This window comes from Cydia fagiglandana, chromosome 14 (genome assembly GCF_963556715.1).
Source record: "Cydia fagiglandana chromosome 14, ilCydFagi1.1, whole genome shotgun sequence".
NCBI lineage: Eukaryota > Metazoa > Arthropoda > Insecta > Lepidoptera > Tortricidae > Cydia > Cydia fagiglandana.
In genome coordinates, this window is record NC_085945.1 from 12,239,327 (window position 1) to 12,257,103 (window position 17,777).

The 17,777-nt window shown below is 38.0% G+C and overlaps 1 protein-coding gene across 1 annotated transcript in view; it reads right to left on the reverse strand.

Annotated features, from left to right (window-relative positions):
* Positions 1-17,777, reverse strand: part of LOC134671013 (uncharacterized) — a 61,208-nt gene that overhangs the window by 1,277 nt on the left and 42,154 nt on the right. The window contains exons 6-12 of the mRNA XM_063528833.1: positions 12,442-12,543; positions 8,467-8,519; positions 1,718-1,882; positions 1,308-1,500; positions 1,048-1,257; positions 729-831; positions 447-609 (exon numbers count right to left, since the gene is read on the reverse strand). Of these exons, the coding sequence (XP_063384903.1) occupies positions 447-609; positions 729-831; positions 1,048-1,257; positions 1,308-1,500; positions 1,718-1,882; positions 8,467-8,519; positions 12,442-12,543 (989 nt within the window). The remainder of the gene's footprint in view (positions 1-446; positions 610-728; positions 832-1,047; positions 1,258-1,307; positions 1,501-1,717; positions 1,883-8,466; positions 8,520-12,441; positions 12,544-17,777) is intronic.

Sequence of the window (17,777 nt, forward strand, 5' to 3'; positions counted from 1 at the left end):
TTAAAAAGTGGCAACACTAGTGTCGTCCCTTTCAAATCAATCTATATAGGAAAACGGGAAAGGGAAACAGCAACACGTCGACCGTTTCCGTCTCCTGGTATCGGCCGAGGCCGAAGATGAGCACTCCGATCACGTAGTACACCAGGCTGGCTATCGGGACGCAGTGGCCTGCTGTTAGCACGGCCACAGTGCTTGGAATAACAACTACAATTATGCCCAAGAGTTTACTTGACTTACCGAAGCCAGGCCGCCATTAGTGGTAAACTGCAAGGGAAACATCAACACGTCGACCGTTTCCGTCTCCTGGTACCGGCCGAGGCCGAAGATGAGCACGCCGATCACGTAGTACAACAGACTGGCTATCGGGACGCAGTGGCCTGCTGTTAGTACGTCCACAGTGCTTGGAATAACAAGTACAATTATGCCCAAGAGTTTCCTTGACTTACCGAAGCCAGCCCGCCATTAGTGGTAAACTGCAGGGGAAACATCAACACGTCGACCGTTTCCGTCTCCTGGTACCGGCCGAGGCCGAAGACGAGCACTCCGATCACGTAGTACAACAGGCTGGCTATCGGGACGTAGTGGCCTGCTGTTAGCACGGCCACAGTGCTTGGAATAACAACTACAATTATGCCCAAGAGTTTACTTGACTTACCGAAGCCAGCCCGCCATTAGTGGTAAACTGCAGGGGAAACGTCAACACGTCGACCGTTTCCGTCTCCTGATACCGGCCGAGGCCGAAGATGAGCACTCCGATCACGTAGTACAACAGGCTGGCTATCGGGACGCAGTGGCCTGCTGTTAGCACGGCCACAGGGCTTGACATAACAACTACAATAGAAATGCCCAAGAGTTTACTTGACTTACCGAAGCCAGTCCGCCATTAGTGGTAAACTGCAAAGGAAACATCAACACATCGACCGTTTCCGTCTCCTGGTACCGGCCGAGGCCGAAGATGAGCACTCCGATCACGCAGCACAGCAGACTGGCTATCGGGACGCAGTGGCCTGCTGTTAGCACGACCACAGTGCTTGGAATAACAACTACAATTCTGCCCAAGAGTTTCCTTGACAGAACTTACCGAAGCCAGCCCGCCATTAGTGGTAAACTGCAAGGGAAACATCAACACGTCGACCGTTTCCGTCTCCTGGTACCGGCCGAGGCCGAAGATGAGCACGCCAATCACGTAGTACAACAGGCTGGCTATCGGGACGCAGTGGCCTGCTGTTAGCACGGCCACAGGGCTTGACATAACAACTACAACAGAAATGCCCAAGAGTTTCCTTGACTTACCGAAGCCAGCCCGCCATTAGTGGTAAACTGCAAGGGAAACATCAACACGTCGACCGTTTCCGTCTCCTGATACCGGCCGAGGCCGAAGATGAGCACGCCAATCACGTAGTACAACAGGTTGGCTATCGGGACGCAGTGGCCTGCTGTTAGCACGGCCACAGGGCTTGACATAACAACTACAACAGAAATGCCCAAGAGTTTCCTTGACTTACCGAAGCCAGCCCGCCATTAGTGGTAAACTGCAAGGGAAACATCAACACGTCGACCGTTTCCGTCTCCTGATACCGGCCGAGGCCGAAGATGAGCACGCCAATCACGTAGTACAACAGGTTGGCTATCGGGACGCAGTGGCCTGCTGTTAGCACGGCCACAGGGCTTGACATAACAACTACAACAGAAATGCCCAAGAGTTTCCTTGACTTACCGAAGCCAGCCCGCCATTAGTGGTAAACTGCAAGGGAAACATTAACACGTCGACCGTTTCCGTCTCCTGGTACCGACCGAGGCCGAAGATGAGCACGCCAATCACGTAGTACAACAGGCTGGCTATCGGGACGCAGTGGCCTGCTGTTAGCATGGCCACTAAACGCTGGAAGAATAAGTTGTTTAATATCAACCATGAATTGAAATAGAGTCTGACCACGCTAAGTTTGCATGCAAGAGATCAATAAGTAGGTATTCTCAGCAAAATGACTTCGTTGGAACATCAAAATCATCAAACTGGCTCAAAAACTGTAAATACCTATAGTTCGTTTTTTTTAGCATTAGAAAGAACTCCACAGAAGTAAGCGTACAGTTTTTATCAGGCTCTTTAATTGTTAATAATTATTGAATTATCTAATGTAGCACGGTCAATACATATAATTTACTTCAAATTATTACCGCTAAAAGTGCCGGATTTGGAACCACAAGCTTACTTCTGCGAAGTTCTTTCTAATGCTAAAAAAAACGAACTATAGTTGAGTGTTCAGGTCTTAAACCAGCGAAATGCTATACATGGAAGTATTCTGTCCGCTCAATTATGACCCAACGCAAACTACCCCGCGATAGGCGGTACTTACAAACTGCTCGATTGGCAATCTCAGTACGACCGAGATGACAGTCAGTGACAAATGGCTAAACTGATTTATAAAAACAACGTTTTTTTTGTAATTAAAAATATAGTCATGTGTCGTGAAGTGGTGCAGAAGTTATTTTAGTTCATACCAAGGACAGTGGAATCACTTTTCACTTGTAGTAAACAGATAGCTTCAGTAGAATTTGGAAAAAACATGACGATTTGTTTTCAATACTACCGTGCTAAGCTAAAACGTAACAACTGCATACGACTTTCATAACAACATACGACTTTTAAAATTGCGAGGATAATAGGGATGGTGTTATGCTAAATGAAGTAGACTATTTTATTAACTTGTGTTTGGTTTAGGTATTTTCTATATAATTATAAATGTAGTAATAAATTCCTTCTTACAGATTTGTATTTTCCTTTTTTATTTCATGAGATGGAGCTATAAAAAAACTACCTAGTTATTTCAAATTAATAATCAAATTTGGTATTGTCATTTTACATTACTTTCCATTCAGATTCCCACAAGATGCTATTCGCAGAGAACTATGGAAAAAATCTGTCCAATTAGAGAGACATGAAATTGAGTGGATGCCTGGCAAGATATCTAGAATATGTTCTATTAATGAAATATAACCCGTGCCGTGAGATAATCATACCCGGTCTCCTATATGTAGATACATTTTTCCTATCATGCTTTCACTGAATTAATTTAACAAATACACACATTATCTGAAAATGTTGATCATATGAATCCACCCTCTACTGTCACATTTATGTAGGTTCTCTCTCAAGCCATTTCCGTCAGTAGAAAAGAGCGGAAAACATATTAACTCACATTATAGACGGGTCTAACGCGAATTATATTCAATTACCTTGATTTACCGACGTAAATCAGTTTCGTGTCGTATAATGTGAGTTAATATGTGTTCAAAACGCGAAAGTTTAAAATATTATAAGAGCGGCAAATTTAGAAAATGTAAGCGAGCGAACGGCTGTGGTCCTATACAAAACTTTCATTTTGCACCTTTTTCTACTGACAAACTTGCTTGACCGGCTATATACATATAAAATATTCTGAACTGAAAGTGGGGATTTATTGTGACTCCGCCTGTTTAAATATTTTTGACCCGATTCGTGTACCCATGTAAATAGTGCAGACTGTATAGCCAGTCCTATTTCTAAGATCAAGTTCGCCATACATTTACTATGGCGTACTTTATCTTAGAAAAACGGACAGACTATACCTGAACGTGACTTCGCACTGCCATGCAGATGATAATAAAATATACAAAATACTTATTATAGCGGAATACATTTATACAACAATGATATATTTACTTATGTTGAGTTAGTCTGTCATGTCATAACAACATTTTAACTAGTTATCTTTTAATCTGCATTAAATTATTATACGTGAATTATTTGACTGGTTCTTCACTGTATGGCATAAACCTATCCCTGTCCAAGTCATATTCTAATCAAATATGAACCGCCAACTCTCAGCGGCCAGTACGTACAGCAAGAAGGTTATTAGCGGATTAATGTCGCTGATTGGTAGTTATTGACATTATATGCATTTCATCTACGCTTAGCTATGTACCATTAGTGTAATAAAGATGACTATTATTTCGTTTACCAGCTTTGATTACAGGCTCTGTAAACGCGTCGTCTTATTTGAATGTAGGCGTAATTGTGTATGTGTGCTAATTTGGCCCGAGAATTTGAACGGTAATGTTCCTAAAGGCGGTATCCTTAGTTATATATGATCGCAGTCTTAAACTAATAACGCATAGACAGATAGTCCCCATACGGTGAACCTGCCAAAAGTGAAGCCGAAACACGATGGATGTGTGCGTGCGACGCTCGTGTTTTACGCTCAGCAAACACACACATATATACAAAATATGTTGCCAGTATTCATTTACATCTCTCAAAGTAGGGGATTTTTAACAACATCCACACTTGGTTATTAATAATTAGGAAGTGTGTAGATTCGATTTTGTAGCAAAAGCTTTTTGTTTATTTTGGGATTTATTGCATTTCTGTACTTTGTGAAATAAGGTTTAAATAAATAGCTGATAAGTTTTTACTATTTTATTTTTATTCAACAAAATAAAAGTGCATAAAATAATAAGAATACATTTAAATATGATAGAGCATATTCGACTGTATTTAGTCTGTTTCCAATCAAACATCAAACATCAAACATCAACATTTATTCAGCAAATAGGCCACAAGGGCACTTTTACACGTCAACATTGAATTTACATAAAAGCAAAAATAATAACATCAACAATTTTATAAAATAAAACTAACAATTCAATCTAACGTATTACAATTACTAAGAGATGTATATGGTCTCTTAATGTCGAATTACATACAAAATACAGATAAAAAAACACACAAAAAAAATCTATAATATTTAGAGGTGTAAATGTCTCTAGGTGTCAGAACTATAAGATTATACAGTTTATCAAGTTATCCTTAGAGATGTATAAGGTCTCCAAGAGTCAATATCCTGTATAATTAATACATTCATTAAAAGAAAAGAAACATACGAGAACAGAATGAGGCGTCTCACTGTAATTAATTAATAAAAGTTACTAAGTATAATAGCTCGTGTTAGCTTAACAGACCAGTCTCCACAAACAGCACCCGTTCACGAGTATGACGCGTATCTCAGCCATCGCCTCCCTCAACCTTCATTCGGGAAAGTGGCGACCCGATCAACAACGCCACCGTAAGCAAAGACTTTTAAGCGAGCATGACATGTTCAAGCTACCGGCCTATATTAATATTAAAATAGGAATAACATGTAGCTGTAAGACACGGCATTTTGTGCTCATATGTTACATAAAAAGACAGTAATATAGCTTCACATAATTACTAGCCTAAGTTGACTTAGAGATGTAAAGGTCTCTAAGTGTCAGAAACATTAAAAATATAGGTAAGTAGTCAATCAAAAATAAAAATCAAATAAATAAATATGTACTTAGAGATGTATAAGGTCTCCAAGTGTCCAAAACTAAAATTAAATTAAACAATATAATCAAGCGAGAACATCATTGTCTCATGTGTCAATTCTACTGGACACTAGCATATTTAATTCACAATGTAAAAAAAAACAATATTTATTTAATTCTTATTATACTAATGAAATCAAGCTACCGGCTTAAAAGCATCTCTATCGTTTATAAAATCATTTACAGTGTAGTACGCCTTACGTAACAAGGAGTGCTTAATGTGCGACTTAAATTTATGAAGTGGTAAATTCACTACATCAGTGGGGACTTTGTTATAAAAACGTGTACAGTTCCCGACGAAAGACGTACTAACCTTACGGAGGCGGTGGGCGGGCACAGCAAGTTTATGTTTGTTTCTAGTGTTATAGTTATGGATATCACTGTTAACCTTGAATTCGTGGATGTTTTTCCGAACATACATAATATTCTCTAGTATGTATTGAGATGCAACGGTAAGAATGTTAACTTCTTTGAATTTTTTCTCTTAGGGATACTCGAGCGCCCAGTCCATAGATGGAACGTACAGCTCGTTTTTGCAGCACAAATATTGTCTGAATATCTGCCGCTTTTCCCCACAACAGAATTCCATAAGACATAACACTATGGAAGTAACTAAAGTATACCAGCCTGGCCGTCTCTACGTTTGTCAGCTGTTTGATTCTCCTCACTGCATAGGCTGCTGAACTAAGTTTTCCGGCTAGAGTGCCTATATGTGCATGCCATTGCAGTTTGGAGTCTAGAGTGACTCCCAGGAAAACAGTTCGGTCCTCAAATTCCAGCGTATCACCTTTTATTTTAATCTTGCTGTTATTTACCTGCTTGACGTTAGGTAGCGTAAACTTGATGCATTTGGTTTTCTTGGCGTTCAAAAGCAAATTGTTTGCCGTAAACCAGTTTACAATGGTAGATAGCGCGTCATTAATGCTCTCGAAGCTATTTTCCTTTCTGTCCACTTTAAATATAAGGGAAGTGTCATCTGCAAATAACACTATATCATGTCTATCTTGCACAACTTTTGGTAAGTCATTAATGTATACCAAGAACAGGAAGGGACCAAGAATTGAACCTTGAGGCACTCCGAGGGCTACCGGGGACCCCGCCGATTGAGTTCCATTAATAACTACTCGCTGAGTTCTATCCGAAAGGTACGATGAGACCAGGTCAAGGGCACTAGCTTTTATCCCATAGCGGCTTAATTTTCTCTTTAAATTTTCGTGATCAACGCAATCAAATGCCTTTGACAGATCACAGAAAATTCCAACAGCATCTTGAGCTTTTTCCCAAGCATCAAAGATGTGTTTTAGAAGTACCGCACCGGCGTCAGTAGTTGATCGACCTTTGGTGAAACCAAATTGATTGCTGTCAAGCAGTTTGTTTCTGTTGAAATGTGACAATAGTTGATTCAGAATAAGTTTCTCGAACACTTTGCTTAATGCCGGTAGTATTGAAATCGGTCTAAAGTTCGTGGGATCTGTTCTCGTTCCTGATTTAAACAGAGGGATAATTTTGCTATGTTTCATAATATCTGGAAAAATTCCAGCATCAATGCATCTGTTGAAAATCTCAGCTAAGTATGGTGTAATTGACTCAATGATGGAATCTAATACTTTGACAGACAGGCCCCAAAGATCTTCTGTTTTCTTTAAATTTAAAGACCTAAAAGTCTTAAGAACTATATTATATGAGACATACGAAAATTTGAAGATTTCTGTACATTCTGCCACATTTGTCTTCAAAATTTCTTCAGCGACGTCTGGCGATGAATTAAGGGATCTTGTTGTTTCTACCGGGATATTCGAGAAAAACCGCTCAAAATGATCTGCCACTTCACGGTCGGAACTTACTAAAGTGTCAGCAATTCGTAGGTTGTAGTGCGGATCCTTCAGTTTACGTTTTCCAGTTTCATTACTGATAACTTGCCATACAGTTTTGACTTTATCGCTGGAATTTAGGATCTTTTTCGACAAATAATCGGCTTTAGCGGCGACACACAACATTTTAAAAGATTTAGAATAATTTTTGACGTACTCCAGAAATTCCGGTCTTTTATCAGTTGCCTTTAAATCATATAAGTCGTAGAGCCGGCGTCTTTTCTCGCGAATATCCGGTGTAGCCCAGTCGCTAAATTTAGTCTTAGCCTTGCCTTGCACCTTTTTCTGAATGAAACAGGCATCAAATTCCTTTTTAATACAATTAAACAACTCGGAACTCAAACAGTCAGGGTTTTCCTGGGTAATGTGTAATGTTAATGTAATGTTGGTAATGGGTAATGTTTCCATATTGCGTCATTCCGATTTAGTCTAATTTTTTTCCTTCCACCTCGCAGACAGCAGATCAGTCAGAAAACTCCGATAATGATAAACGAACATTACACATAATAAAAATAAGAAAAAAACTAAGTACCTAAATAATTAACTTAATTATAATTTTCTACAATTATATGTACAATGAAATTCATCATCATCATCATCATCATAACTTAAGAGCTTTGCTCTTGTCGGTGGAGCAATCGCCAATCATTTCTTTCTTGTGCCAGTCTTTTAATTTCCACATACGACGCATTATTTTTTATTTGGCTGAGATAAGTGATGATGCAATGAAATTCAATTGAGCGTATTTATTTTAGAATGTAGACGTCATGTCCCATTTGGAGGAAAATATATTCACTACACTGGCAACATTTAGAAGAAATGGCAGCTGACGAAAATTTGGATTTTTGTATTTACGATTATGTAAAAATATCACCTTAAACTCGGTACTTACGCGTGTAATGTAACATCGGGCGGTTTTTTTTATTATACGATGTGTCGTGACACCCATTCACTGTACAAACAACAATCTTTCCTGTAGTTTTTGATTTTTAAACGGGAGGTGTACACACACCGATTTGACTTTGAGTACTGCGACGGCCGTTCGAATACGACGATACGAGTGTGACGAGACGTCGCACTTGAAATGGCTTCACTGGGGGTGTACGGACTAGGGATCTATGCCTTATAAATCTATGGTTCAGGTAGGTACTAACGTTACTCAAAAGAATTTTAACTGTAAGTAGGTAAATATAATTATTCTAACACTTACGCTTAGCTTCTTTCGTCGTCGATACGCCTTCACATGCATATTTGTTTTACCGTCTGAAAATAAAAAAAGTATCTCTACATTTCAGAAATTCAAAAATAACTAATTACTGGCTGGGAAAGGCATCTCGGAAAATAATGTGACTATAGTTCGTTTTTTTAGCATTAGAAAGAACTCCACAGAAGCAAGCGTGCAGTTTTTATCAGGCTCTTTAATTGTTAATAATTATTGAATTATCTAATGTAGCATGGTCAATACATATAATTTACTTCAAATTATTACCGCTAAAAGTGTCGGATTTGGAACCACAAGCTTACTTCTGCGAAGTTCTTTCTAATGCTAAAAAAAACGGACTATAAGATTTAGATTTTCCCATCTTTTCTCAATTATCACGGATGGAAATGAAATTATTTATGCTCATTTGTCTCCAAGGGCATAGATGAGAATCTACCCAATTATCGAGTAAAGGGAAAACAAAACTAAAATCCAAATCGATATACATATATATATTCATTCCAGTGAAAGTAAAGCCACTTTACGACCGGTTAGTACTGATGAGAAGCTACCGTTGTTTCGGTCATAAAGGGGTATCGTCTTGGGTAGTCCCATTCGTTTTTCGTCAAGTTCTTAAATTAGTCCTATTCTACTTTCGTCGCTTATTCTACATTGAAAGCCACCGACGATTGTGACGAATGTAGAATGAGTGACGAAAGCAGAATAGGGCTAATTTAAGAACTTGACGAAAAACGAATGGGACGACCCAAGACGATAATACCCATAAAGGCTTACATAATTGTACAATACCCGTGTAATGTAACTTTATTCCCGCTCGGTGTAGTGCATAAGAGCACGTTTACACTGGCAACAGCGCAATATTTACCTGCAAAATTTTTAAGACCCAAAGGCTACGCGACAGCGCTGCAAGACTCGGATTTTCCTCTTTTTTTCGTGGCACGGCATTATTGTCCCAGGGTGGGGTCTCAGGTCTTTGGCTCCCAGAGCCAAAGAACTGAGACCCCACTTATTTACTCCGAGGCGCGTTTAAATAAACGAAGGGTCGATTTTTATTTGATTGAAATTTGGTAAGATTGAAGTGCCCCTCACTCCGGGTGGAATAAACACTAATTTAAAAATTTTAGTTACGTAAACTCCACGCGTTTTCGTAACGCAGAAGAAGATTTTTTGCACAGAATCTATCTACTTGGTCGCCAAATTTTATCGAAATCTGACGAAAAGAAAATAAAAATCTGTTCCAGTTTCATTGGATTTTTGTAAACCTATAAAGCCCGTCCTTAAGTGAGCCGGTCCAGACACATGGACGACTAGAAGGCCAACTGCATTACCAGTAGCAGCTGCACTCGATGCATTACTAAATTAGTTTTGCAGCCTTGGTACAACTTCCATTATAAATGCAGCTGGGCACTACGTTGAGTGATACATTTCTCTCACGTCTCACTTAAATAGCTACCTACTTAACAATATCACAATAAGTAGGTAATTAAATGATATCTAGGTAGCCATCATAAGCACTACCCCTATAAGTAGTTCGTTTTTTTTAGCATTAGAAAGAACTCCACAGAAGCAATCGTGCAGTTTTTATCAGGCTCTTTAATTGTTAATATTTATTGAATTATCTAATGTAGCATGGTCAATACATATAATTGACTTCAAATTATTACCGCTAAAAGTGCCGGATTTGGAACTACAAGCTTACGTCTGCGAAGTTCTTTCTAATGCTAAAAAAAAACGGACTGTAGGCACTCATACTGTACTCCCGAGATATGCAGGAGACTGATTTTACCAACAAATTGAAGTGTTTTCAAACAACCAATATAAGAAACTATTAATAAATATAAGGTTCCATTTCTTTTAGTCCCCACACATCAGCTGTTTTATCCCAATAGGTATATCCCAATAAGAGAAATAAGATTTGAGGAGTTCCCTAGCTCGATTCCTCATGGAATCCATCATCAGAACTAGATATTGTCACGAATGGGACCAATCTGTAAGTATATTTTCTGAGGTAACATACATAAAAATACATATCTATACATCCAAGTTCAGAACCTCCTCCTTTTGGAAATTCGAAGTCGGTTTACAAAATAATAAGAACACATTGCTATGCGCTAGCTACTATTGCTGCTATCATAATTTTTCATTTTAAAACTTCATTGTAAATGTTTCAAGAACAAATAACTTTCCCTTGTAGTTTTCAGACAGACATTGAAACTTTAGTTGAACTCTGGAACAACGCAGACTTTCTCGTTTACTTTAAAGTTGTTCAAAACTTGTTAGTGCTATTGTCAATTTCTAGGACTTTGTGCTTGAGACTTCAAAATACAAGGGTTGATTCTCGTCAAAGCACAGAATAAATAACAGTACTACAGAAGACTCACTCTCTAACAAAACGCGTCTGTTAGGATCAGCACGGATATGGTCTAGGTGGCGACAGCGCCACGCGCGGCTTATGGCTTTCCCCAAAATTGGGATGGAACGGATGTACTTTTAGCTACCTGTAGCAAAGCGACGAAATTCCGGAGTGAGCCACGCCTGGTCAAAGGAACTAGGTATTATTAATACTAACTAAAGATGGGCCGAATATGGTTCAGATCATACAGAACCGAACATTCGGTTGGGCTAAAACTGCCTAAAACGCTGAAAACAAGTTCATACCGGTCTGCGATCAGGGCTATAACCGCGAAAATCGAAGTTAGCAAATTGCTGGCATTTTTAGGGTTCCGTAGCCAAATGGCAAAAAAACGGAACCCTTATAGATTCGTCATGTCTGTCTGTCTGTCTGTCTGTCTGTCTGTCTGTCTGTCTGTCTGTCCGTCCGTATGTCACAGCCACTTTTTTCCGAAAGTATAAGCACTATACTGTTGAAACTTGGTGAATAGATGTATTATGTGAACCGCATTAAGATTTTCATACAAAAATAGAAAAAAAGCAATAAATTTTTAGGGTTCCCCATACATAGAACTGAAACCCAAAAATTTTTTTTTCATCAAACCCATATGTGTGGGGTATCTATGGATAGGTCTTCAAAAATGATATTGAGGTTTCTAATATCATTTTCTTCTAAACTGAATAGTTTGCGCGAGAGACACTTCCAAAGTGGTAAAATGTGTGTCCCCCCCCTGTAACTTCTAAAATAAGAGAATGATAAACCTAAAAAAAATATATGATGTACATTACCATGCAAACTTCCACCGAAAATTGGTTTGAACAAGATTTGGTAAGTAGTTTTTTTTTAATACGTCATAAACCGTAAACCCCAATTTTATTATGTTACTTGCTGTTACGGAACCCTTCATGGGCGAGTCCGACTCGCACTTGGCCGCTTTTTCTTTGTCACTCTAGTTACGCCTTCATTGGAGTAAAAGAGAAAGATCCCGCAATTTGCGAATTTCGGTTTTCGCGGTAGCCCCTCTGCACTTCGCACGTGTTTTTTTACCCTTTCCCTCCGGTCCGACCGGGAATGTTTATGAAAAGAAACGGAACCGTCTCATGCCAGTCATGCCTGGCCGCGAAGTGCACCCGTGCCAGCTAACGGACGCCCTTAAAAAAGAATTTGATTTTTCGGTAAATATTCGGCAGTTGGAACCGAACTATTCGGCCGAATACGAACATTGAAAAATATGCTGAATACCGAATATGCGGCCCATCTCTAATACTAACCATTATCTTTTTTTTCGTCCATCTGGACACGCTAAAGCTCTAAGCAGCGGTTCTCAAACTTTTTTGGTGACGGAACCCTTTTGGCAAGCGAAATATTTGACGGAACCACAAATCAAAAATTTTCGTTCATTACTGTGGACCAGATATACCTATAGAAGAGCTGGTTTATTTCTTATTATTACAAGTATATTTTCGCGGAGCCCCAACAGAGGCTTTGCGGAACCCTAGGGTTCCGCGGAACACACTTTGAGAATGGCTGCTCTAAGCCATAGGTACTGCCTTTTTTGTGTTTTCACTAACCATTATCAGCGTGAGGCGTCAGTTTGGGCCCTCTGATGTTCTTCTGACACAGCGCCAAGTAATGGTTCACGTGGGCCACAGCGCAAGTGCTAGCCTGCATCACTGAAACAAATGAATATCAGAGAAGTGGTGACCCATTCATTATCAGCATTAATATCACTGAGTCAGTCAGTGTCATTATAACTTTTTTATCGCTACAAGTTACATGCTTAGATACATAAACTTAGTATGAGCACTAAGTTAAAAATCGAAATCGCGAAAAAAGAATTTGCTGTGTTATAGAAAACATTGACATATGATTCGCAGAAATGCATGAGACTATATAATACTTAGGTTTTATTTTGCGGTTTCGGGGTTGGGCACATAGGTAGTAAAAGTTGTTGAGTACCTACATAATCACTCCTCGGAGTAGGCATGGTCAAACATAACAAAATCACTCTAGGTGTTCACAATATCTGAGCACGCACTCTAACGCCTTGAAAATAGAGGCGTGTTCAGATATTTGTGAGCACCTTAGCCGCTCCGATATATATGATGACGACTGTACCTAATACAGTGAAACCTGGTTAATTGGAACCTGCATAAATGGAAAACCTCAATAATTGCAACCAAAAGTCCGGTCCCGGTCCCTTGAGACCAAAAGGCCTCTATAATTGAAATTTTGGAACCTCTATAATTGCAATTTAGATTTTAGTGCTTTTCGTAATTTTGCCTCTATAATTGACCACATCGCAACTTAAGACCTCTATAATTGACACTGTGCAAAAAAATCCGCTATTTTTGCTCTTGTTTTTACCTCTATTATTGAAACGAGTCTTGCTTATTACCTCTATAATTGAAATAATGTAGTTGTAGACATCAGAAACAATATTTTAATAGCAATGATCATTTTATTTATATCTCCATCCAGAATTTAATTTAGTTATTGGGTATCTATCACAGCCTGTAGTAGGTGAAATAGTTTTGATCAATAAAAAACAAAGTATGCTTTCTACATTCTAATAAAACTTTCTTCTACAATTCAAGGGAATTTTTTTAAACCCAAATGATAAGAAAATAAAGTGGTAATTAATGTAGTGTAAAAGTGCAAGTATAGACAGAAGCAATATATAGACCAGAAACCCAGAACGTAAGCGTGCAAATCTACTTTAAATGGTTATTTGCACCTCCATAAAAGAAATTTGTCAGAACGCAACCTCTATTAATGAAAACCTCTATATAATTGACACAACGATTTTTTGAACCTCGTTAATTGACACGACCTGCTTAAATGAAAAACCTGGTTAATTGACAAAAACTGGCCGGTCCCTTGAGATTGCAATTATCCAGGTTCCACTGTAGGTCTATAGGTAGCCAGTAAGGTGTACTTTCGTTTGGGCCAATTACTTTTCGCCAAATTTCACTTCCCAACAAACTTATCGCAATAGTTTCATTTCCCAAAGGAACCTTTAGCAAAGTTACACTTCGCATATAATTTATTTGGTCAAATTATCATTTGGCATGATTTTACTTTGTCAAATGTTATTAGGACAAAAACTTATTTAGCAAAGTTGTTTTGCCAAACATTTTTTTGGGAAATGATAATTTGGGAAACATAGTTTGGGATGTGATACTTTGGGAAACGTTTTTGGCCCATTCGTTAGTAAACCAGCCAGTAAGTATATTAAAACATCATAAATTCAAATTAATGTTGGTAGATTATTCGGTATTGTGTGACTTTTTCAACTGCTTTTTATTTTGTATCGACTACGGTAATCGAACTTAAGTATTCCACTCACTATTCTTAGTTAACAACTTCCGCGCTCACAAAACTTTACAAGGCGCTTCAAAGTTTAGTAAGAGAAAATGATTTCTGTAGCGGTTGCTGTTCACAATCACAACGTTAGAAACGCTTTGCTTAATTGTGCGACTGCCGTATTCGAACTTCAAGATATTCACAAAAGACGACACGTACTAGATCCATTCTAGATACGTTATAGTTTAGATATTAACTAGTTCTCTTTTGCAGCGCAATTCGGGCAACCAATGTCACTTCTACGTTAGATAGCGTAAGATATCTATTAGATGTGAATTGGATCTCTATAAGTCATATCCTGAGGAAATCGTTCAAGAGTATCTCCAGAATCGCGCAAATGTCAAATTTGACAGGTTAGATCGTTATCGTAAATAAAAATAAATAAATCATTTATTCAGGTGAAATAAACCCTATTTTACAGACGTTTTTCTTCTGCCAAACTGCAGGGCAGTTTGTTGGCAGAGGGAACTCCCTTAAACATAGATGGGTAGACTTAGCTAATTGCTTAATTAATTGTTAACTTATTTAGGTACATCTAATAAGATGTACCTAAAAAATAAAAACAAATAAAAAAATAAAAGCAATAGCTTATGCTGGTAACTTAAACTTAATTTTGTTTAATAAAAACCTTTTCATTTTACCTTTAAACATCCTAGCTGATATCTTGGTGATGTCTAACAGATATCTAATAGATGTCTATTTCAAAATCCGAATCGGACCCCGAGTGTGCACGTTGGGTCTGCTACATTTGTTATAGTCGTTAGATTTGTAGCTGTACGTACGTGATAAATGCAATCAATTTAATCCAGCCCTTTAGTAATTTGGCACAAAAAAGTCAAGCTAGTAACTTTAAGTCTCCTTGTCCCTCAACCCTCAATAGTCCTCATAGTTCTGGCTAGGAAAATAATACAAAAAGAGGGCCAAATTGGGTATTCCTTTGCATGAACGTAATCTCTGACGATCATTATAGTAATACGTTTTAGGTTTGATTTAAGGCAAATTTATAATGTATTTTATAATGAAATAAATCTATCTTATCTTATCTTATCTTGTCTTATCTTATCTTATTTTATCAAAAGTTAAGTTCGTCAGGACAAACATTGCCAAATTAAGGGGTTAAGGATGTCGCGGTCAAGTTTATTCTATTCATAAGAGTACAGTCGAGGCAATAATTTGTGTTTGAGTAGGAATGTACTCGTTCAACCCGTCTTGCACGCACTTCGTTAAACGTCAAGGGCTCTGTGGTTTTGGTAAACAATAGAATCTAAATTGGGAGCATTGTACTTGAAGATTCCAATTATAAATCTATTTCACCTAAAGGCCCCAGTACACAATGGGCCATCGCCGGCCATTCCAAGGGACGTATTTATGCGTTAGAGGGAGCAAGTGATATTGCTATCTCATTCTACCGCATGGCTGCGTCCCTTGGAGTGGCCGGCAATGGCCCATTGCGTACTGGGGCCTTAACACGGTGAAATAAATTACATAAAATGTGTCCCAATTTTACCGAATCTACTAACGCTACTTTTTTGTACCTACGCCTTTGTATTAAGGTACCTAATGTAAAGGAAAGTCGAAAAAATAGGTATTAACAGGAGAGAAATTTTTTACAACTGAGCTTGAGCTCAAAAACATCTATACAAGCCATAGTACCAATATACATGTCCTTATTGTCAGTGTCTTAACCCCACATATTACCAGTTCGCCGGACGATATCAGCCTGTCAGTTGTTCGGAACTGAGGGCCTACCGCGAACCACGTTCGACGTGTTGCCTCCCTGTCACACTTACGTACGAATTTACTAGTGCGACAGAGAGGCAACACGTTGAACGTTGTTCGCGGTAGGCCCTCTGTCACCTTTGCGATTAACTGACAGGCTGACATCGTCCGTCGAACTGGTAATCTTTGGGCCCCTTTAGAGGCGCGTAAGTAAATGTATTTTTGGAACGTTGTGTTATAAAAAAGTTTGTGAACTCGACTGTAGATAATATTTAATAAAGGTTTAAATTGTCCCATTTAGGCTACTACAAGTTTATTAATGAAAGTTGTGCAACTCTCATTTAATTACTGTGTACACGAGAAACTAATTTTCGATGAAGCTATCGTTTAGGGCTTGTGCACAATTCACGAGAGGTTCGATATGGGGGAGGGGACACACGAAAAAATCACGAGAGATCACGTTGGGGGAGGGGGATATAAGAAAACCTCACGCGTATTTTTCTACAGTGAACGAAACTAAGAAAAAAAAACTACCACATGAGTAGATACTTTTTCTCGGTTTCGTTAAACATAAATCTTCACTCTCTACTTCAAATTAGCGAGTTTATATAACGAAAATAGAAAAATAAACAAGATTTTCTATAAGTATACAATACTATTTATAAAATATGGGTAAAAAGTAGCCGAAAACACCTCGCGTGATTTGTGCACAACCCCTTACTTGTTTCATAAATGTTGCGAACAAAGCAGATTTTAGAGTAGGTAAATAGTTCTCTTGAGATATAATCCAATTATTTTGCTTTCAGAAATTCACGTATTAAATTAGGACGTTATATTTTGTGTTCAGATATCGTGTTACCAATTTACTAAGTTACTACCTCCTAATTAAGTTTGTAACTGATGTTTTAAGCATAAAACATTATTTGAATAGTTTTACGATTTTTACACATCATTATTTTAAAATAATGCATCAAAGCTTTGCCTTTGTAAGGCTTCATGTAAAGTCAAAGACAAGTCATGGGGAAACCGAGAAAGTTTTCATTTTAATATTACTTGATGTTTAATTCTGTGCCTCCAGTGTAAAAGGGTTAAACTCAAAAAATGTAATTTTTCAGTATGGCCGAAAAACGTGTCAAACCGTGATTTCTCTGCATTGTTTCTAAAAAAATTAGGTTTTTGTTTTTAGTTTAGATAGTTTAAGTCATGAATTATAACTTGTCATTTAAATTAACTTGACGTATGTGAAAGTAACGGAAATATTGGCTTTCAAAAACAACTTATATCCCTTTTCACAAAAATAATGAATGTGTGAAAAGGTTAAACTGCACTTTCTCTAGTGTTGCTAAAATCTTTTTGAACTTTTGTGATGTGTAAAGAAACCATTTTGGGAACTAAATATTGCATTTTTTTTAGATTGATGGTACAAAAAACAAACCAAAGAGAATAATATCAATGTAATTAAAGAGTGACTTAATATATTTAATTACTCTGTTGAAATTGTGAATGGTTACTGAACAGAGTAATGTTGTACTGTTGTACTGTAGTAGTGTTGTACTGACAACAGGGCAGTTGTACTTGTTTGTCTTACTTCCCCATCTTTGTTTTTTTTTGCTGCACAATTATTTCATAATCAGCCTTTTAGATGTCTTTTCTTCTACAGGACTTTCATTTTGATATTTGACTTCCACCGTTTTGCACAACATTGACCAACTAAAAAAAATTATATGGAAAGGAATCTAAGTGAACATTAACCAGAATCATTAACTCAATTTAGCGAAAGTACATGGTGAAAAACGGTCAAAGTAAATTATGTATACCCCTT